We start from the raw sequence: 22,433 nt of genomic DNA on the forward strand, positions 1-22,433 counted from the left end.
TATATATATATATATATATTCTAAAAAATAAAAATGGACAAGATCTGAATAAACATTTCTCTAAAAAATATATATGAAAGACAGCATTGTTCAAAATAGTCAAAAGATAGAAATAATCCAGCCCATCAACTGATGAATGGATAAATAAAATGTGATATAGCCATACAATAGAACATTATTTATTAATAAAAAGAAATTAAATATTAATACATGCTACAACATGGATGGACCTTGAAAACACACTAAGTTAAAAAAATCCAAACACAAAAGGCTATATGTTGTATGACTATTTATATGAAATGTTTAAGTTGCTTGGGGCTAAGAGAATTGGGGTGCAGGAGGAATGACGGCTAAAGAATATGGCATTTCTTTTGTTCTTTTTTATTCTTTCTTTTGTTTTTTTGAGGTCCATTAAATTTTCTAAAATTATGTGATAGTTGCACAACTCCATGAATATACAAAAAAAATTGAGTTGTACACTTTAAAAGGGTGAATTATATGATGAGTTATATCTCAATAAAGCCCTTATATTTAAAAAGAAAAAAAACTGTCCATAGCTCTTCATTGCCCTGAGGCTAAAGGCTAAGCTCCTTCCTTTACACTCAGAGCTCCAGGCATGGTTCTGTTCCAGCAGGTTTGCACTGGCAGTTCCCTCTGCCAGGAAAGCTCTTCCCCAGAATGATATCCACAAGTCTCACTCTTACATCTTCCTCAAATGTCGTCTGTTCAGTGAGGTCTTCTCTAGCTACCCTGTTTTTACATGTTTTATTTATTGTCTATTTTCCAGCTAGTGGTGTCCCAAAAGGAGGGCAATGTGAGTGGTCCACCTTGGGTACAGGCAATAAGTGATATACTGTCTGTAGAGAACTTGAAAATAATAAAAATGACCAAAAGCCTTTATTATACCATGCGCTGAAAATTCTATACAGTATCAGTGATAAAATGATCCTCCCACCCCCCAGGAAAAGAAAATTTTTTGTTGTTCTATTTACTAAACAGTTACTATAGAAATTTAATAATACTTACATAGGTACGCTTCAAATTAGACTTTTTATTACTCTATTCTTTAGCAAACATTTGTATTTATTTTCTATTGTTGCACAATAAATGACTACACACATTTATTACCTCATAGTTTCTGTGGATCAGTTCAGTCATGGCTTTGCTGGGGCCCTCTGCTCCAGAATAACCAGTTTGCAATCCAGGTATCAGCTAAGGCTGTGGTCTCATAGAGGCTCAACTGAGGAAAGATTTGTTCTAATAACTTGAGGGATTTGGTCTTCATATTACTACTGGCTGTCCATGCGGTTCCTCTTATTATTTTTTTTTTCACTCTTCTAAATTTTTATTTATTTTTTTTAAATAAATCTTTATTGTTCACATTATTACAAATGTTCCTCATTTTACCTCCCTCCATTGCTCCCCTCCACCAGGTTCCCACCCCACCCTCTGCCCTTTCCCCACCCCCCATTGAACTCATCCATAGCTGCACAGTTTATGTTCAGTCTCTTCCCACTCTCCTTACCTCTGATTCTATTATATTCACCAGTTAATATTGTTCATCAGATTTTTTTTAATTCCCTTGGTTTTTAGATTCACTTGTTGATAGTTACATATTTGTTATTCATAATTTTTATCTTTATTTTCTTTCTCTTCTGAAAGAACACCTTTCAGCAATTCATATAATTCTGGTTTGGCAATGATGAACTCCTTTAGCTTTTTTTTTTTTATTATTAGTGAAGCTCTTTATCTGGCCTTCGATTCAGAGTGATAGCTTTGCTGGGTAGATTATTTTTGGCTGAAGATTTCTTGCCATTCCCGTCTGGCCTGCATGGTTTCTGTTGAGAAATCAGCTGACAATCATATGGGTGCTCCTTTATAGGAAACTACCTGCTTTGCTCTTGCTGCTTTTAATATTCTCTCTTTGTCTTTTGCTCTTGGAATTTTAATTATGATGTGTCTTGGTGTGGTCCTCTTTGGGTTCCTTTTGTTTGTGGTTCTGTGCGCTTCCTGGACTTGTAGGTCTAATTCTTTCACCAGGTGGGGGAAATTTTCTGTCACTATTTCTTTCAGTATGTTTTCACTATCTTGCTCTCTCTCTTCTTCTGAGACCCCCATAGTTCTGATGTTGGTTTGCTTGAAGTTGTCCCAGAGATTTCTTATACTATCTTCAACTTTCTGGATTCTCTTGTCTTCTTGCTTCTGCGGAGGAGTGTTTTCTGGCTCTTTATGTTCCAAATCTTTGACTTGATTCTTGCGATCTTTCATTCTGTTTTCAGGACTCTGTATATTTTTTATTTCAGACAATGTATTCTTTATTTCTTGTTGATCCCTTATTATTTCTAGTTGATTCCTTTTCATATCCTCATAGGTCTCATTTATTTTATCAGCCTTTTCTAGGAAATCCTTGAAAAACCTTATTAGCATGGTTTTGAACTCTATATCCAGTCTCTTTTTGTCCTCCATTTCTTTCGTTTGTGATCTGTTTCCTTGTCTCAGCATTTTCCAGCTTCCCTGAGTTGGTAGCCTTAAAAGTCTCTGTGTTCAGCTTGGATGGGGCAGAGTTTCAGGGTGGAGGCACTTCTGAGAGAAAGGTGCCCTCGAGTTTTGCCTGCTATCAAATAGTCTAGGCTCTCCCCCAATGAGCCCAGAACTGGGATTCAGTTCAGTTGGAAGTGGGGTTGGAAGTGGAGTTCAGAGCAGTCTGGAGCTCTTGTCCTCTTCCCACTAGGGCAATCCCACGGCACAGCCAACCATCCCTTCTCTGCGCGTAATGTGCGCTCCTCTGGGACTGCCTTTCGCTGCTCCCCTGAGATTCCACTTTATAGCCCAGGCTCCCTCTGAATGAGCCTGGGTCCCCAGGGTCTGGCCTAGAACTGGGGTTCAGTGCAATCAGAACTGGGGGTCAGCACAGTCCGGAGCTTTTATCTCCTTCTTGCTAGGGAACGCCAGCCAGGCACTCAGCTTCCCCCTCATTTCCGGCTCCATCCTCTCTGCGTGCACAACGTGTCTCCGTACCTTAGGCTTTTACAGCTCCTCTGCTTTTCCTTCTGATTTTCTCTTTCCTTCTCGTTGTAGAATTTCCAGTCAGTCAACTTTCCTGTAGTTCTGGGTAATGTCTATTTTGTATTTTAGTTGTATTTTATTGAAATTGTTGTGTGAGGCTGCAATTAGGTGTTACCTATGCTGCCATCTTGGATTCTCCTAAAGTCCATGTGGTTCCTCTTAGCTCCTTGAGGCCATCTACACTTACTTGCTGTGTGGTCCTCTCCATAAGTCCTCTCACAATGTAGTAAATTATTTCAAAGCCAGCAAGGAGATTTTCTCTCTCCAGTTCATTAACATGGGGTTTTACATAATGTAATGTAATCATGAACCTCCTTTGCCATATTCTAGTGGTTACAACAAGCCACAGGTTCTGCTCACACTTGAGGGGAGGGGATTATACAGGCCATGAACATGAGGGCTTCCCAACATCTATTTGCCACAATGTTCTACAGGGAAACAAATACAGATATACCTTGTTCTTAACTATTTATTTGTTTTGTTTTGAACTTCGCTTTATTGCGAAGTTCAAAACAAAACAAATAAATAGATAGATAAGAACAAGATGTTATTTTATTTTTTATTCACAGATGTTATTTTTTTTTTTTTTTACAAATTGAAGGCAAGACCTTCCACCAGAAAAAAATGATTACAACTTCCTTTTACTTGCTTTATTGCAGTGGTCTGGGACCAAATCCAGAGTCTCTCCTAGGTTGGCCTGTATAGAGAATTCCCAGAGTTAACCTCTAACACCTAAAGATTCAGCTTTATGGTCCATTTTGAAAATAAGTTCATAATAATTTAGAATCATTTAGGTTTGTATCAGGCACAGCTTGAGTCTCTAATTTCTGTGATTCTACATATTCTTGAATTTAAATAACAGATTAGAAATTAGAATGATAGCCAAAACCGGTTTGGCTCAGTGGTAGAGCGTCGGTCTGCAGACTGAAAGGTTCCAGGTTCGATTCCGGTCAAGGGCATGTACCTTGGTTGCAGGCACATCCCCGGTAGGCAGGAGGCAGCTGATCGATGTTTTTCTCTCATCGACATTTCTAGCTCTCTATCTCTCTCCCTTCCTCTCTGTAAAAAATCAATAAAATATATTAAAAAAAAAGAAAAGAAATTAGAATGATAGCACTATGATCCTAAAGATGAAGAAACTCTACAGCCACTCTATTCCTTTGGAGTTTTTGTGTTTAAATTTTAAAATAGTGAATCATGGTATGAACTGCAAGGTATAATATTTTTATTTGGTAAATGCAAATTTTTATTTATACATGAAATATTCTTTGAGTAATATGTCTAAAATTGAAATCTATTCATTTTCAATTGTTAATTTTAAAATGAAATAACAGCCTAAACAGGTTTGGCTCAGTGGATTGGGGACTGAAGGGTCCCGGGTTCGATTCTGGTCAAGGGCAGGTACCTTGGTTGCGGGCACATCCCCAGTAGGGGGTGTGCAGGAGGCAGCTGATCGATGACTCTCTCTCATCGATGTTTCTAACTTGCTATCTCTCTCCCTTCCTCTCTGTACAAAATCAATAAAATATATTAAAAAAATAAATAAATAAAATGAAATAACAAATAAAATAATTATTAAAATAATTTTCTATCAAAGAGAAGGAGCCAATACCAGTTTGTCTCAGTGGATAGAGCATCGGCCTGCGGACTGAAAGGTCCCGGGTTCGATTCCAATCAAGGGCATGTACCTTGGTTGCGGGCATATCCCGGTGGGGGGTGTGCAGGAGGCAACTGATCGATGATTCTCTCTCATCAATGTTTCTAACTCTCTATCCCTCTCTCTTCCTCTCTGTAAAAAATCAATAAAATATATTTAAAAAAAAAAAAAAAAAGAGGAGGAGGTGTAGTAAAAAAGTTAGTTCCACCACTGTTCCCAACAATATAAAAGGAGTTCCAAAAAGCACAAATTTTGCTGTTTGCTGTTGTATCTTCTCAAGCATTTACAACAGTACCTGACTCACAGTGGTTACTCAATGAATTACCGAAGGAAGGAATAGATGAATAGATGAATGAATGAATGAATGAATGATGCCTGTGCCTCCTCATCAGCCTCACATCTTACTATAGTCCTTTCAGTCTTCTTGTTCAAGCCTGGGCTTAGCGGGATAGGGGAAGGGGTGGAGTGCTCAAGTGCTGGAGAGATCTTTGGGCTCACAATATGAATCTTGATCTGGAGTCCCAGGACCTCGCTGCAAGATTAAAGAAGATGGCTGGCATAAAACTTTAAGGTAAATACCATTTTACCCAATTAAGGCTCTTTACATGTCAGGGGTGGGCAAAAATAGGTTTATAATAGGTAAGTACAGAAAACAGTTTATTCTTGTATTATTTATTTTGTCCACCCCTGTATTAATATGTCAGGAGGGAGGCTGACTAGTGGGAGTGGCCCTGGCTCCTATAACATACTGTTGTCTTTCTTAACTTGGGGTTTTTTTTGGTTTTTTTTTTGCTTTGCTGTTATAATTCCTGGAATGTTTGTCTATTGTCTCTTTTAATTTGTCAGTGTTCATTTTTAAAACCACCTCCTCATGGGTCCTCCTCCACTACCCAGCTCAGTAGGTCTCCGGTCTCCTTTATTTTCCTCTTTTTCTATATGCCCGTCCCACTCCATCCTCCTTTTGAGATTCTCTTCCAGGAAGCCAAGTTACGTCAGGTACTTCCTCTGGGCTTTCCTTCTTTAGGGGCTGATTACTCTGCCTGTGCTTCCCTATCGCTGCCCCATATCCCAGTCTGGTGAATAATTTGTCTACTTCTCAGGACAGAGAACCATAGAAGCTAGTGTTCATTCATAAGTCTGTCACCTCCTCCGGGGAAACCCTTCTTCACACTGAAGCGGGGATTTGTCTGGGTTCCCATCATTCACCACCCCAGCTCATGATCACTTGGCCTGTGCTTCCCCAATCACTCTGCCCTGTGGCTGCTCCTATCTGGAGACGCAGGAACTAGTCTGACGTGGTCAATGCTGCATTACCAAGTTCCGACTAGGCGCTTAGGGAACGTCGAATTTAGAAAAAGAAAAAAAAATGCTCTTCTTCAAAGGCAGGGTGAATTGAGGCGGGCAAAAAGCCAGATTTCTAGGAAGAGCGTGTGTGCGCCCTCTGCTCCCACTTGGAGTTGGGCGAAGGTACTAGGTCATCACCTACCGGCACGGGGAAAGGGTAGCAGGAAGCCTGAGCTCAGCCGGCAAGCGCCTACCCGCAAGCCAGGCTTTACCCGGGGCGGAGCCAACGTGAGCCCGGGCCCTTTCCCCAGCGCCGGGGGCGGACCCAGGTGCGCCGAGGGAGGAAGAAACCGCGCAGGTGCCTGCTCCCTGCGCCTGCGCCAGGTGCGCCCGTCCCCTCCCAGGCGCCACGGCCACCTTAGACGTCTCCTTCCAGGCGGCCGCCATCGGCTCCAGTCCCCACCGAGCCATTGCCGTGTGGTGGGCTCTGAACGGTGGACAGTCGCTGTGTGTTACTGGGGGCCACGGGGCGAGTGAGGAGCGTTCTCCCGCGTTGTGGGCATAGGCGATAGAGAAAGGGGCTTTCTTCCGGAGACTTCGGCGCCAGCACCAGTGCCGGCGCCCGCGCAGCCCCTCTTCGAGCGTCCGCACCTGCCCGCGAGGGGCTCCAGTGCGCGTGCGCAGCAAGGGGCTTCTCGCACCTGATCGCGAGACCCCAACGGCCGGCGGCTGGAGGCTTCGCCGCGCGCGGCCGGTGGAGCTAGACATGGCGCAGCTGTGTGGGCCGAGGCGGTGCCCGGCGCTCCTCGCCCTGCTGGCATCGTTGCTCCTCTTCGGGGTCGCAGCGGCCGACGGAGAACGTGACGTCCACGGTGAGTGCCCGGGCGGGTCTCCAGGGAGGAGTGGGTGGCCGAGAGGCCGAAGACGGGACGTTAGGGGCAGGATGTGGGGCGGGGGTGTAAGTTGGATCCGAGAGGCCCTGAACAAGGTCTGAGTGGGGAGAATTGGCAGGGGAGGCGGGGGGCGACGTGGTGAAACCCACAGCGGGTGTGGTGGAGCCCCCCTGGGCGAGTGCGCCGGCCCAGAGAAGGGGTTTGGCAGCTCTGGGGAGTGAGGCCGGCGGAGGATCCAGTGGGTGAGGGAGTTTCCAGTGGGTGAGGGAGGGGACCAGCGCGGCCCCTCCCTGTGGCAGGAAGGGGTGAGGGCCCCCCCGAAGGCCTGCCGCTTCCTGGGCGCAGAAAGTCCCAAGGCTCAGGAAAGCCTCGGAGGCCTGGGAGGAAGGGTTTGTGACTTGGTGGCAGTTTGCTTCTGGAAGCAGGCTCCACCCCCACCTCTTCAGATCTTGGACATCAGCCTCCTGAGAAACCTTTCTGGTTCAGCTGCAGTGGAGCGCCTCCAAGAAGGAAGGTGATTCTCAGTGAAGTCAACAGGAAGGAGAAGAAAAGCAAAAGTGTTGGAGGGGAGGAATTTTACCAGATGCCACGGTATAAGAAGAGTATTAAGAGTATTGGTTGAAGCATTGTCCTGTACACCAAAAGTTGCGAGTTCGATTCCCGGTCAGGGCACATACCTAGGTTGCGGGTTTGATTCCCCTCCCCCAACACCTCTCCTCCTCCTCGGGCTTGTGCGGGAGACAGCGGATGTTTCTCCTTCGATGTTTCTCTTCCTCTCCCTCCCTCTCTACAATCAATAAAAAAACATGTCCTCAGGTGAGGATTTAGATTTATTAAGAGGTTCGGATTAAAACCTCTCCACTCTTAAAGAAGTTTAGCTTGAAAGGTCTTTTTGAACAGGTGTTGTTAGAACCTTAACTTCTTAAGACAAGCACAAGTGGGCCTTGAAAATAACTGTTGGAAGAATTCATTGGTTCAGCAAAATTTTTTGAGGCCTTGCTATGTGTCAGGGACAGTGCTTGTGACTCAGACAAGCCACAACTCTGCACTCCCAGGATTTATAATCTGGTAGGAGAGACAGTGAGTAAACATTTAAATAAAGAGCACTCACCACAATATTAAATTACTAAGAACAAACAGGGTGAAGTACACAAATGAGGTGAAATAAGATGATGGGGGCCACTTTTCCCCCCCAGTATCACCTAAAATTTTATTCTCTATGATTTTTTCTCTATGAGAAAAAAGCAACAGGTTCCAAACTTCATTTTTCCCCCTAGTTCCGACTAGGCGTTCCCTAAGTGCCTAGTCGGAACTATTCAGATTCCATGTGTATATTTTGAGGCAATTTGCTTCTCTTGCCATGCTTTCTCTATGACTTGCTCTGTGACTCGGATATATAAATATCTATGTTCCTGTGCTTCCTCTCCTAGTCTTTTATTTATTTATTTTTATTTTTAAAAATATGTATATTTTATTGATTTTTTTTTTTACAGAGAGGAAGGGAGAGGGATAGAGAGCTAGAAATATCGACCAGCTGCCTCCTGCACACCCCATACCGGGGATGTGCCCACAACCAAGATACATGCCCTTGACCGGAATCGAACCTGGGACCCTTCAGTCCGCAGGCCAACGCTCTATCCACTGAGCCAAACCAGTTTCGGCCTCTCCTAGTCTTTTATATCCTTCAGCAAGATTGTGTTCTTAGAATTGTGCCACCCTTCCATACCCAACCCCTCTCAGGTGGGTGCCTGGCATGTGCTTCTTGTAAGATCCATATAAAAATATGTCTGATGGGGTCACTTCAGTTCGGTAGTCAGGGGAGATCTCTCTGAGGAGGGCCACATTTGAGCTCTAAGATAAAAAGTGAGGAGGTGACAGCCACACAAAAACCTTAGGGCTGAATGTCCAGTTGGAAGTAATGGAGTACAAAGGCCTTGAGCCTGGAACACACATGGTGGTTTTGAAGAAAAAGACCAGGAGAGCTAGCCAGCCAGTGTGTGTGGCTGGATCAAAAAAGGAGGAAGGGAGAATTGGAGGAGTATGTATGTGAAATGAGAGAAATAGGCAGGAGCCAGTGGCTTTATAGGCATAGGCCAGCATATTGGGTGTAAATGTGCAATAAGTCATCACCTGCAGTCATTTCTGAAAACTTAATTTCCCTTTGCCTGAGGCAGGGGGGGGGGGGAGAATGAGTTAATGGGTATGTCAAGGGCTCAGCTCTAGAGGAATAAGAATTAGGAACGCATTATTCTTATTCTTTGTTCATTATTCTTGCAGTCTGAACCAGGATTTGTCAGCCCTTCTGGACTTTTGTAGATGAATTAATTATGTTAAGGATGTATAGTACCTTCCAGTTACCTGGCATGGACTTTATCAAAACCGAGTTTGGGACTAACATCTATTGCTTACTCTGCGCCTGTATGTCAGGGGAACCTTTTTTCTGCCAAGGGCCATTTAGATATTTATATCATTAGAGGGCCATACAAAAGTATCAAATTAAAAACTAGCCTGCTACATTTGGTCAAACATTTAATTAATTCACCACTAATGCCTTGGCAGGGTCAGACCAAATGATTTCACTGGCCTGATGCTCTCCACCCCTGCTGTATGTGTTATTTAATTCTTGAGACAACTGTGGTGTGACGTTACCGATCTTATCTAAGGTCACAGAATAGTAATTGACAAAGCCAGGTCTGGCTGCAGAAACTCTGTTCTCAGTGGCCTCCCTGACTGCTGCAGATGGCTGAACCTACTGACCTTTCAGAAGTACTCCTGTTTGGCTGGGTCAACTAAAGCCCTTGCTTATCTGAAGTTGTTTGTTTGAAAGCTCTCTATCTTTTTCTTCATCGTGGTAGTCAACTAAAGCCCTTGCTTATCTGAAGTTGTTTGTTTGAAAGCTTTCTATCTTTTTCTTCGTCGTTGTCGTTGTCGTCGTCGTCGTCGTCGTCGTCGTCGTCTTCTTCTTCTTCGTCGTCTTCTTCGTCTCTTCTTCCCTGATTATTTTGATTTTCCCTGAATGAGGCATTTCTCTAGCCACATGCAACTGCATAGGCTTTGTCAGATAAGTAGGGTGGAGCTGCATAGGCTCTGTCATATAAAAGTGTGTGGTAAAGAAATGTTTAGGGGCTGATTATAATAGTAGATCAAGGAATTTAATCTTCGTGAAGACATGAAGGGGTTGAGAAGTCTTGGAAAGGTTTAGGGCCAATGGATTGTTGAAATTGAGGTTTTGGAGGAAATGAACTAGGTAAGAAAGGTAGGATATGGTGGGCAGTGAATGAGATGCATGAAACTGAACTTCTGAAGAGGCTACAGATTTATTTTAAAAATTATATTTGTATTGATTTCAGAGGGGGAGCGGGAGAGAGATTGAAACATTAGTGATGAAAGAGAATCATTGATTGACTGCCTCCTGCATATCTCCCCTTCTGGGGGTTGAACCTAAAATCTGGGGGTGTGACGTGGATGGGAATCGAACCAGGACCCTTCAGTCCCCAGACCAACGCTCTATCCACTGAGCCAAACCGGCTAGGGCTAGACTGTAATTATTATTTTTTTAAAAATATATATTTTATTGATTTCTTACAGAGAGGAAGGGGAGAGATAGAGAGCTAGAAACATCGATGAGAGAGAAACATCGACCAGCTGCCTTCTGCACACCCCCCACCGGGGATGTGCCCGCAACCAATGTACATGCCCCTGACTGGAATCGAACCTGGGACCTTTCAGTCCGCAGACCAACGCTCTATCACTGAGCCAAACCGGCTTTGGCTAGACTGCAATTATTTAGAAAAGGCCTGGAAGAGTCTGGGGGAGGAGAAGATCTTTGAAGGAGAGGAAATCTACAAACCAAGAGATCAGAATGATCCTAGGATCTTGGGCCTGGATATGGAAATCACCAAGAATGATGATGGGAGGAGGAGGAATGGCAGTGAGCCTGGAGCTAAAATCATGGAGAAATGAGGTATAATGGCCTAGGTCAGAAGATGATGCCCCAGGTGGATACTATCTACTCTGATGATAAGATTCTTAGCTGGGGGCCTGGGGAGAGGATGGAGATAGAATGGAAGTAGCACCTAGGAGCCAGGAGAACTACTCACTTAGAGGGGAGAACAGATTAGGTTAGAGATAAGAAAGTCACCATGTTTAGAGAAGTGATTGAGAAAATGAGAGATTTTGCTTAAGATAGGTCATAAATAGAGAAGCCCTAAGAGTTGGGGAAAGGGAAATGGTAACAAAACGGGATGGTGGGCCCTAACCAGTTTGGCTCTGTGGATAGAGCGTCAGCCTGCGGACTGAAGGGTCCCAGGTTCCATTCCCATCAAGGGCATGTCCCTTGGTTGTGGGCACATCCTCAGAAGGGGGTGTGCAGGAGGCAACTGATTAATGTTTCTTTCTCATTGATGTTTCTAACGCTCTATCCCTCTCCTTTCCTCTCTGCAAAAAATCAATAAAATATTTTAAAAAAACAGATCAACAAATAACAAATCCAAGATGGCTGCCCAGGTAAACACCTAGCCGCAGCCACACACAACAATTTCAATAAAATACAACTAAAATATAAAATGGACATTACCCAGAACTACAGGAAAGTCGACTGGAAATTCTACAACGAGAAGCAAGGAGAAAACCAGAAGGAAGCGAGGAGAAGCTGTAAAAGCCTAAGGTACGGAGACACGCGGTGCGTGCGGAGAGGACAGAGCCGGAGAGGAGAGCGGCTGAATGCCTGGCTGGCCTTCCCTAGCAGGAAGGAGATAAAAGCTCCGACTGTGCTGGGCCCCAGTTCCGACTGCTCTGAACACCAGTTCTAGGCCAGACCCCAGGGACCCAGGCTCATCCACAGGGAGCTGGGCTGTAAGGCGGAGCCCTGGGGGAGCGGCAAAAGGAGGTCCCGGAGGCACGCACATTGCACTCAGAGAAGGGACGGTTGGCTGTGCCGCGTGATTGCCCTGGAGGGAAGGAGTCTGAGGCTCCAGACTGCTCTAAACGCCACCTCCAATCCCACTTCCAACTGAACTGAACCCCAGTTCCGGGCTCATTGTGGGAGAGCCTAGACCAGTGTTTCCCAAACTTCTCTCATGATGAGAATCACCTGGTGGAATTGTTAAAATACAGATTCCTGAATCCCAACTAAGAAGTGCTAAACTAGAATTTTTGGGAACATATAGGTAAAATTGTATACTTAACTAGTGGGGTGACCAGGCCTGCACTAGTTAAGTATACAATTTTACTTATATGTTCCCAAAAATTCTAGTTTAGCACTTTTTAGTTGGATTTCAGGAATCTGTATTTTAACAACTCCACCAGGTGATTCTCATCATGAGAGAAGTTTGGGAAACACTGGCCTAGACTGTTTGGTAGCAGGCGAAAATCGAGGGCACCTTTCTCTCAGAGGCACTTGCAGCGAGTACTGAAGGACCCTGAGACCCAGGAACCGCATAGAGCGGGCATAGGGCGGGGCTGACATAAGCCAAGGCTGTAGGCCCACCCTGAAACTTCGCCCCATTAGGGAAGCTGCGATAATGCGACAACGAAATAGATCACAAATGAAAGAAATGGAGGACAAAAAGCGACTGGATACAGAGTTGAAATCTACGCTTAAAAGGTTTTTCAAGAATTTCCTAGAAAAGGTCGATAAGTCCTATGAGGACATGCAAAGGGATCAACTAGAATTAATAAGAAATCAACAAGAAATGATAAGGGATCAACAAGAAATAAAGAATACATTGTCTGAAATAAAAAATATTATACAGAGTCCTAAAAACAGAATGGAAGATCGCAAGAATCAAGTCAAAGATTTGGAACATAAAGAGCCAGAAGACTCTCCTCCGCAGAAGCAAGAAGACAAGAGAATCCAGAAAATTGAAGATAATGTAAGAAACCTCTGGGACAACTTCAAGCGAACCAACATCAGAATTATGGGGGTCCCAGAAGATGAGAGAGAGCAAGATATCGAAAACATACTGAAAGAAATAGTGACAGAAAATTTCCCCCACCTGGTGACAGAATTAGACTTACAAGTCCAGGAAGCGCACAGAACTCCAAACAAAAGGAATCCAAAGAGGACCACACCAAGACAAATCATAATTAAAATTCCAAGAGCAAAAGACAGAGAATATTAAAAGCAGCAAGAGCAAAGCAGGCAGTTACCTATAAAGGAGCACCTATACGATTGTCAGCTGATTTCTCAACAGAAACCATGCAGGCCAGACGGGAATGGCAAGAAATATTCAAGGTGATGAATAGCAAGAACCTACAGCCAAAGATAATCTATCCAGCAAAGCTATCACTCTGAATCGAAGGCCAGATAAAGAGCTTCACTAATAAAAAAAAAAAGCTAAAGGAGTTCATCATTGCCAAACCAGAATTATATGAATTGCTGAAGGGGGTTCTTTCGGAAGAGAAAGTAAATAAAGATAAAAATTATGAACAACAAATACGTAACTTTCAACAAGTGAATCTAAAAACCAAGGAAATTAAAAAAAAATCTGATGAACAATATTAACTGGTGAATATAATAGAATCAGAGGTATGGAAGGGGAGTGAACTGACGATTCTTGGGGAAAAGGGGAGAGGGGGATGTGGGAAGAAACTGAACATAAACTGTGCACCTATGGATGAGGACAATGGGGGTGGGGAAAGGGCAGAGGGTGGGATGGGAACCTGGTGGAGGAGAGCAATTGAGGGGTGGCGGGAGGAAGGAACATTTGTAATAATATGAACAATAAAAATTTATTTTAAAAAAATATAAAAAAACCCCACAAAAACAGGATGATGGGTATGCTGGAACTGATGTGATAAGCAGGTGAGAGGAGAATCATGGAAAGCACAAAGAAAGTATAAATCGACCATTCCTTGGAGGCCTCAAACAGACTTTATGTGACTTGTCATTTCTAGAATTTGGAATTTTTAATGGGAAAATTTGTTTTGGCCTTGCTGAAAATATGAAGATCTGGCACCCACCCGGCCTATATTCCCACATATCACCATCGGCTTGGACAGGCTAGGTACTCCTCTCCCAAAGGGTATGTTTATTCACTTGGCCTGCCCTCTGTATCTGTAAACATTGGAGCTGTGACTTCCACCTTAAGAATATGCTCCATTTAATAAGTAGAAGTGGATGAAACAACTTTATGAATTGTACAGTGAGTGTATGTGTGTATTATTGATGTTAAGGAGGGGAAAACCCCTTATCAGGTGACCACAAATGTGCATAATTTTTTCTTCTCTTCCCCAGGTATTTGGAGGGCCCCCAAATAGGTAATTTTGATCAATATAAGGACAGTAATATATTCCTCTTCAAAACCTCAAAAATTCCTTTAGGGAGTGGTCAGTTAGGCATACTATAAATAACTGTTGCCAATACCTTTATCCCTTTATCCCGTCCTGGGACTTATTTTTTGGGACTTATGCTGAGGACAAATGCAGCAATTGAGAGCCTCTGTTGCACTTTCAGGTGACTTTCAGTTTCCATCCCCCTCTTGGGTTAATTACAGTTTCCTCAGAACTTTGACTAAAAGGGTGAACTTTAGCAAATCTCCAATAAGCGTTTATTAGTACATTTTTCTCTTCTTCTCACCCCCATGGATGATCAAAGACAAAGATAGGAGCTAAAGTGCAGTTAGTATTGATGATCAGCTGGGGGTTCTCCAAAATAGCATCTTCTGGTATTCTTGTCCGCCGTAGAAGAGGCTCTTGTTCTGCTTGCAGGCAAGAAAGTGGTTCCAAGACAGTTAGAAATAATTATTCAACACATTTATTGAGCACATACCAAGCTTTATTTTTAGGTCTGGGAAACAGAGCACTGAAAAAAAGACACACAGTCTATGGTAGTTACATTGTGAAGAGATGACAATACAATAAAGAATTGAACAATGAATATAGATCTGGGGATGAGTACTTTGAAGAAAAGTAAGACATGGGCTTTGAAGCTCCAATGGCAACAATCCCTAAAGAACATCCAGGGCCTTCCTTTTCAGTCCACAGAGGGAGAATGGACCTTGTGGAAAAAGATATTTTCCATCAGAAACATTCTTTTGTCCTGGTCAGCATTTGAAAGTGCAGCCTGTGATAGAGAAAGCCAGCTTCTCTTTCACTGCCACTGCCCCACCTGTTTCTCATTTTACCTCTCCCCAGAGTCATTTGCTTGCTCAAGCTTGTCTCTTGGTAGTTGGCCAGACAGCCAAGCCTCTGTTTGCTATGACCTTAGACTGACAGGGAAGGCCAAATAAGGGATATGGTAGCCTGTGATTCATGAGAGGGGAGATAACTCTGAAGAAGTCACACCAAAATGATTTCATAACCACAGAGGCTGATGGTCATATGACTAATTCACAGATGAGTCTAGAATCATTAGCTTATGGATTATGGATATTTTTGTATGATCCTGGTCACAAATGTTATTTCAGGTGTTGTTTCTGGCAAGATTTTTTTGAAAACTCCCTGTGATGGAATGTGAAGCCCAGGAACTTTGAAGAAACAGTTTTAGAAATAAGGGTTGCCCTGGCTGGGTAGCTCAGTTGGTTAGAGCAGCGTTTTTCAACCGCTGTTCCGCGGCACACTAGTGATGTTGCCTGGTGTGCCGTAGGTGCAGACAAGACAAGAATTTTATAATTTTTCACTATTTTGTTTACTTAATATTTCATAATAAAGTAATTATAAAATACTTTCTTTGTGTTTATTTGATTCCTATTCAAGAGAATTACTTTATATATAGTCAATATAGGCACAGAGTTAAATTTTTTAACATTTTCTAATGGTGGTGTGCCTCGTGATTTTTTTCATGAAACAAGTGTGCCTTTGCCCAAAAAAGGTTGAAAAACACTGGGTTAGAGCATCATCCCAATGTGCCAAGGTTGCAGGTCAGGGCACATGGAAGAATCGACTAATGAATTCATAAATAAATGGAACAATACAGATATTCTCTCTCTCTCTCTCTCTCTCTCTCTCTCTCTCTCTCTCTCTCTCTTTCTCTCTCTGTCTCTTTCAAATAAATAAAAAGAAATAAGGGTAAAAATTTAATTGTTGTTTTTCACATGTTTGAGATGAATCTCATCAATGGGGTCCTGGGTCTGTGTCTTCAGAAGCCTTTTAATCTGAAGTCCCTAAATTCACATGTGATATTTTGTCCATGTGTTTCCCAGTTTCTAAGGCATGTTCGGGGGGTTGGAGGAGATATTATATAATACAACAGTTTATGACCTTTTAAAGGGCCACTCTGTATAAAAAAGTATACAGTATGTGTGGTATTGGAATTTCCTGGGGTAACTAAGGAAAAACATCTCAAGGATCCTTGGGGTGGGTGAGGAGTGTGATATTAAAAAACAGGTTGAGAAACACTGCTCTAGGAAGAGGGTCCAATCTGTTTTATCAGTTTCTGAAAATGATCCATTATTCAAACAAGGTTAAGATCCCCTGAATGTGAACTAACAGTTTCATGAAAGACTTTGAAACTGTTTCCAAGTTGTTCAGATGGGCTACTGTATTTCTAGTTATGAATTTAGGTAAGAGTATAATTTATAGTCCTGTTTGGGTGATGAATATGAAAATATGAAATGCCAGTGGGAAGGAGTGCTGGTTGTGTAGTGTTGGTAGTTTATGAAATGTAAACTTTATCTAAATATTTTATATCTTAAAATGCCAAGATTTTATATCTAAAACATCAAGATTTTATGAGCCTTATAATTGAAGTTGGGTTTTTCCATGTAAATATTCTTTCCTCATAAATACCTACAGGCTATTTTAAAGTTTCTGAATTATCCTATTAATGACAACTTCCAGATACTTGGACCTAGAGGAGATGGATAGTTAGTAGTTTTCCACCCTGTAAACAGAAGTACTCAAGTATGTAAAACTTATCTAGCTACCAAAATATGTGAATTAAGGCCTATTATAAAATAAATGTCAACTTTGGAATTTGGCATGGTAGAATTAAAACAGCTTGCTTACCTCACTGGTATTGACTAACTCTTCACTCGTACAATGGGATTCTCTCAGTCTTCAGAGGAAAGATATTTGCAGTCCAAATAGGTAACCAAGGCATATTTTTTCCTTATTTTCTCCAGTCCCACCCTTGGACTTTCTGTCCCTGAACTCTTGATCTCATGACAATCTCCTGGTGCAGGAGTTCAATCTGTGTGATAGTTTGCCATTACCTTACTTTAGGTGAACATAGGGAGTTTTGTCACTTCAGTCATGACAAATGGTACATAGCAGAAAAACCAAGGGAAGGAGTGATTAAGCTGGTTTGATCAATTCTTTAATCTGAGGTTGTATTTTTGATTTTCTGTATTCCTTATATCCTGAAAGTTGGACTTTCCAGTGAAGTGTGTCAGCCTTCTCTTTATTTTTGTAGCCACTTTCTCTATTAGTATTTTAGTCTGGTCTTCATAAAAGTATAATATCTATTATTTATTCAAAGCTTTGTGCTAAATGTTTTAAGCACTTGTAATGGATCAAAAACTATTAAAATCTTCACAGCAATCTTCTGATATTAACCTGTGTGTGTTAACGACAACACTACATTTGTTTTGTTTTTTAATATATTTTATTGATTTTTTACAGAGAGGAAGAGAGAGGGATAGAGAGTTAGAAACATCGATGAGAGAGAATCATCGATCAGCTGCCTCTTGCACACCCCCTACTGGGGATGTGCCTGCAAACAAGGTACATCCCCTTGACTGGGATCGAACCCGGGACCTTTTAGTCCGCAGGCTGACGCTCTATCCACTGAGCCAAACCGGTTTCGGCAACACTACATTTGAATTGTTTTCTAGAAATGCTTCAGAGCCTGGCTATGTGGTTGAGCGTTGACCCATGAACCAAGAGGTCAGTGGTTTGATTCCCCAACAAGGCATATACTTGGGTTGCAGGCTTGATTCCCAGTATGGAGTGTATCAGAGACGCTGATCCATGTTTCTCTATTCCTCTCTATAAAATCAATAAAAACATTTAAAAAAAAGAAAAAAGAAATGCATCAGAGCAAGCCTACAGAATTTAGCTCAGTGGGGCCTATGGAAGGAAAGACAACTGAATCTCCTCACTAGTGAATTCAAGTTACAGTGAGCAAATGCCCTTTCCCATTGTCAAGTTATACTCAAGGTTAATGATGCATTATTAGCAGGAAACATAGGGGGACATTTTGCTAACAAACTTGCCAAATAACACTTTTATACTAACTAGATCCAGAACAGGTATAAATCACACACAGAGGCCTTCACATCTACTTGGGCTGAGTTATATTTATAATGTCCTCAAGACTGTTCTCTTGCTAACATTCTTAGCCCTTAACGTGAAAAGACTTTAAAGTGGCTGAAACCAGTTTGGCTCAGTGGATAGAGCGTCGGTCTGCGGACTGAAGGGTCCCAGGTTCGATTCCGGTCAAGGGCATGTACATTGGTTGCGGACACATCTCCAGTGGGGGGTGTACAGGAGGCAGCTGGTCGATGATTCTCTCTCATCGATGTTTCTAGCTGTCTATCCCTCTCCCTTCCTCTCTGTGAAAAATCAATTAAAAAAATATATTAAAAAAAAAAAAGACTTTAAAGTGAAAACTCTCCTGTTTACTACAGAATACGTTTGACACCAGATGTGTGGGCTTTTCTACATCAAGCAGTTCTTAAGTTCTCAGACACTGATGGGGTGTCCTATGGTTTAACTCATAACTCAATTTTTTTTCATAACTCAATTTTGATAGTACCCAGAATTAGCACAGACTCCACTGGTTAAGGGCTCAGTCCCACAAAATGCCCCTTTTCCCTAGATGCCACTTAAAAATCCCAGGTTGTCATATGTACTTCTGACTAACTTGCTATAAATGGAAGATTCCTTTTATGTACCTTTGGGATTAGTAGTTCAATAATTTGCTAGAACACTCACAGAATTCTGGAAAACAAAATTTGCCGATTTATTATAAAGGATACAGATGAATAGCCAGGTGGCAACATAGATGAGGTCCAGAAGGTCCCAATCACAGAAGCTTCTGTCCTGGGTGGGGTGTGAGCCAGCCACTCTCGTGTCATGTGGATGTGTTCACTAACCCAAAAGCTCTCCTAACTCAGGTTCTCACCCCTGTCCCCTCCCTGGAAGGGAGGGTAGGGCTGAATGTTCTAGACCAGGGGTCGGCAACCTGCGGCTCCAGAGCAGCATGCGGCTCTTTTGAACCTTTGCTGCGGCTCCCAGCAGGGCCGACAGGGGGCGGGCGGGGAGCTGTATCACTTGCCTCTAATACTAATTTTTGTTGTTGGTTAAGCATGGGAGACAGGTCCTTTTGTAAGATGTACACTGTAGGAAATTTTTGGCTATTATATAAAAATTTTTTAAATAAATAAATTAATTAAATTATTATTTACATTTTTAAATTTAATTTACTCAATTTAATTTACGGAATATTGGGGGGCCTGATGAATTATTTTTATGGCATGCATGGCTCACTAATTAATTTACAAAATATTGGGGGCCTGATGAATTGTTTTTTTTTTTTAAAAAGGTGACTTGTTGAGGCGGGCACAGGGGCAGGGTGGGGAGGGAGCAGCCGCGCTCACCGGCGCTCTCTTTCGGTTTGCTCCGGCTCCGGACCCCCCACACGCTGAGGCGCTTCTTCTCCGAGCGTCCCCGTCCCGTCCTGGTCCCAGCCCCACGCGGGGTTCGGGGATGCCCGCCAGCATGTTCAGCATCGACAACATCCTGGTTGCGCGGCCACGCTGCAAGGATGCGGTGCTGCCGGTGGCTCCCGACCCCACCGCCCCTGTCATCTTCCAGGCGCTGCACGGGGACTTGCCGGTGGCAGCGCCGCCTCCTCCCCGGACTACGGCTAAACAAGGGGTGAGGATATCTGTAAATTGTCCTGGACTATTTAAGTGCCGAAAAAATAAACACCAACCACCTGGTCTCAGTGGCTACTGATGGCGCACCGAGCATGAGAGGAGCACAGAAGGGCTTTGTGGCTCTACTGCAGAAGGCTCTGGGTAGAACCCTGCTCTCATTTCATTGCATCCTGCACCAAGAGGCATTGTGTGCTCAAACATTTCCCCCGGAATGCACAAAAGTGATGGATGTGGTCATTCAGATTGTTAATAAGATAATGGCAGAGGGTTTAAACCACTGCCAGTTCCGTTTGCTATTGGATGAGGTGGAAAGCATATATTCTGACCTCCTGCTCCACAACAAGGTCCGGTGGCTGTCCAGAGGCGAGGTGCTAAAACGCTTTGTCGCATGTTTGGAAGAAGTAAAAACTTTCCTGGCCAGCAAAGAGCTCACCTTTCCTGAGCTGGAACAACCAGAGTGGCTGGAAAAATTACATTTTATGGTAGACATGACAGCACATCTAAACACACTAAATACAACCCTTTAGGGAAAAGGAGGCACAGCCCTGCACATGCTGGAGGAGGTTTTGGCATTCGAGCGCAAGTTGACAGTGTTTGTCAAAGATTTACAGAGAGGTACACTGTCTCACTTACCCTCTTTGAGAGAGTTCAAACAAAGTCATGATATGATAAATTTGGAATATTTGAAGTCTGCAATCACCACAATGCAAAGTTCGTTTGGGAAACGATTCTGTGAGTTCAGAGAGGAAAAAAACACATTATCCTTCCCTGTCACTCCCCTGGCGATCGATCCATTCCTATTGAATATGATTGCATTTGCAGGTGTAAGTCAACCTGATCTTGAGATGGAACTGGCCGATATAGCCGACAAAGATATATGGGTGTCCAAGTTCAAATGCTTGGCCGCTACTCTTGAGGATGTTGCCCGTCAGAAGGCCATTCTGGCTCAGAATCATAAATGGAGTGATATTGAAAACCTTCCCAAACAGGACAAACTTGTGTTCGAAACATGGAATGCCATCCCCAACACTTACATAAACATGAAAAAGTATGCATTTGGAGTCCTGTCGATCTTCGGCTCCACATATGTATGTGAGCAGGTCTTCTCCAACATGAACTATATTAAAAGCAAACATTGATTACGCCTCACAGATGACAACTTGCAAGCCTGTGTGAAAATGAAGGTAACATCTTACAGCCCTGATGTGCAGACACTGTGCACTGAGGTTCAGGAGCAAAAATCCCATTAACCAGGTAAATTAAATATTTTAATTAGTTATTAATTTGCAAAAATATATTTTACATTGTTAAGTGAAAAAGTCCTGTTTTTCTTCAAATTGACAGCTAACTGCACGATCAGGTATATAGCATTAAGGCAAGAAACAATATATGCAGTGTTATATTTGTTTTAAATGTCGCAATGGTTTTGCGGCTCCCAGGTTTTTTTTTTCCTTCGAAAACCGGTCCAAGTGGCTCTTTATGTCTTAAAGGTTGCCGACCCCTGTTCTAGATCTTTAACCTGGCCTTGGTCTTTCTGATACACAGCCCCATTTTGAAGCTCTTCAACCCCCCTCCCCCCATCATCTCATTAGCATACAAAAACTAATTGTATCACTCCAGAGATTTCCAGGGTCTTTAGTGTTGGGAACCTGGGTCAAAGACCAAATACTAGAACAAAAGATGTTCCTATATATGCACCCCTATGTTCATAGCAGCACAATCTACAATAGCCAGAATTTGGAAACAGCCTAGGTGCCCGTCAGCAGATGATTGGATCAAAAAACTGTGGTACATCTACACAATGGAATACTATGCTGCCATAAAAAAGAAGGAATTCTCATCATTTGCAGCAACCTGGATGGAATTGGAGAACATCATGCTGAGTGAAATAAGCCAATCAATGAAAGAGAAACACCACATGACCTCACTCATTTATGGATAATAAAGAACATTATAAACTGATGAACCAAAAGATAGATATAGAGACAGTAAAGCAACAAGCAGACTGTCAAATTACAGTGGAGAGGGGAGGAAGATCTGGGGGAGATAATAGATCAACTGAAGGACTTGTATACATGCATATAAGTACAAACCAATGGACATAAAACTCTGGGGAGGGAGGGTATGTGTGGGAGGGAGGGAGGGGGGCAAAAAAAAAATCAATAAAATATATTTAAAAAAAAAAAAAGATGCTCCTAGCACTCAGAAAATTATAAGGGTTTTTTTGTTTTGTTTTATTTTGTTTTGTTTTTTTTTTGGGGGGGGGGAGGCGGGGTAGAGGTTCAAAGACCAAATATATTTTTCTTATTGTGTTACAGAAAGTACTACCTAATCTTCCTAAAACCTCCTAAGAGTCTTTGATTTAGATACTCCAAGTCTCTAAAATCTACATGATTTTTTTTTTTTTTTTAAGTAGGCAGGCCTAAATCAATGAATATGGGACTTGGTGAATTAAGAAATACACTGAGTGGCCAGATTATTATGACCTCTGAACGCATAATAATCTGGCCACTCTGTATATCCTATATAATAAAAGGCTAATATGTAAATTGTCCCCTCGACCAGGAGTTCAACCAGCAGGCAGGCCGGCTAACCGCCCATGTCCCCTCCTCCTGGCCAGGCTGGCCGGACCCTACTCATGCATGAATTCATGCACCGGGCCTCGAATACACACACACACACACACACACACACACACACACACACACA

General features: G+C 42.7%; 1 protein-coding gene across 2 annotated transcripts in view; it reads left to right on the plus strand.

Annotated features, from left to right (window-relative positions):
* The first annotated feature begins 6,250 nt into the window (after positions 1–6,250).
* The window catches only part of SPINT2 (serine peptidase inhibitor, Kunitz type 2), a 32,734-nt gene continuing 16,551 nt past the window's right edge, over positions 6,251–22,433 (plus strand). The window contains exon 1 of one of the 2 annotated variants that reach the window (XM_084860868.1): positions 6,251–6,879. In XM_084860868.1, coding sequence (XP_084716994.1) covers positions 6,774–6,879 — 106 coding nt within the window. In that variant the 5' untranslated portion in view covers positions 6,251–6,773. The remainder of the gene's footprint in view (positions 6,880–22,433) is intronic. The other variant, XM_084860867.1, reaches the window with a different exon arrangement.

The sequence above is a fragment of the Pipistrellus hanaki genome, assembly GCF_964339955.1.
Source record: "Pipistrellus hanaki genome assembly, chromosome: 15".
Lineage (NCBI taxonomy): Eukaryota > Metazoa > Chordata > Mammalia > Chiroptera > Vespertilionidae > Pipistrellus > Pipistrellus hanaki.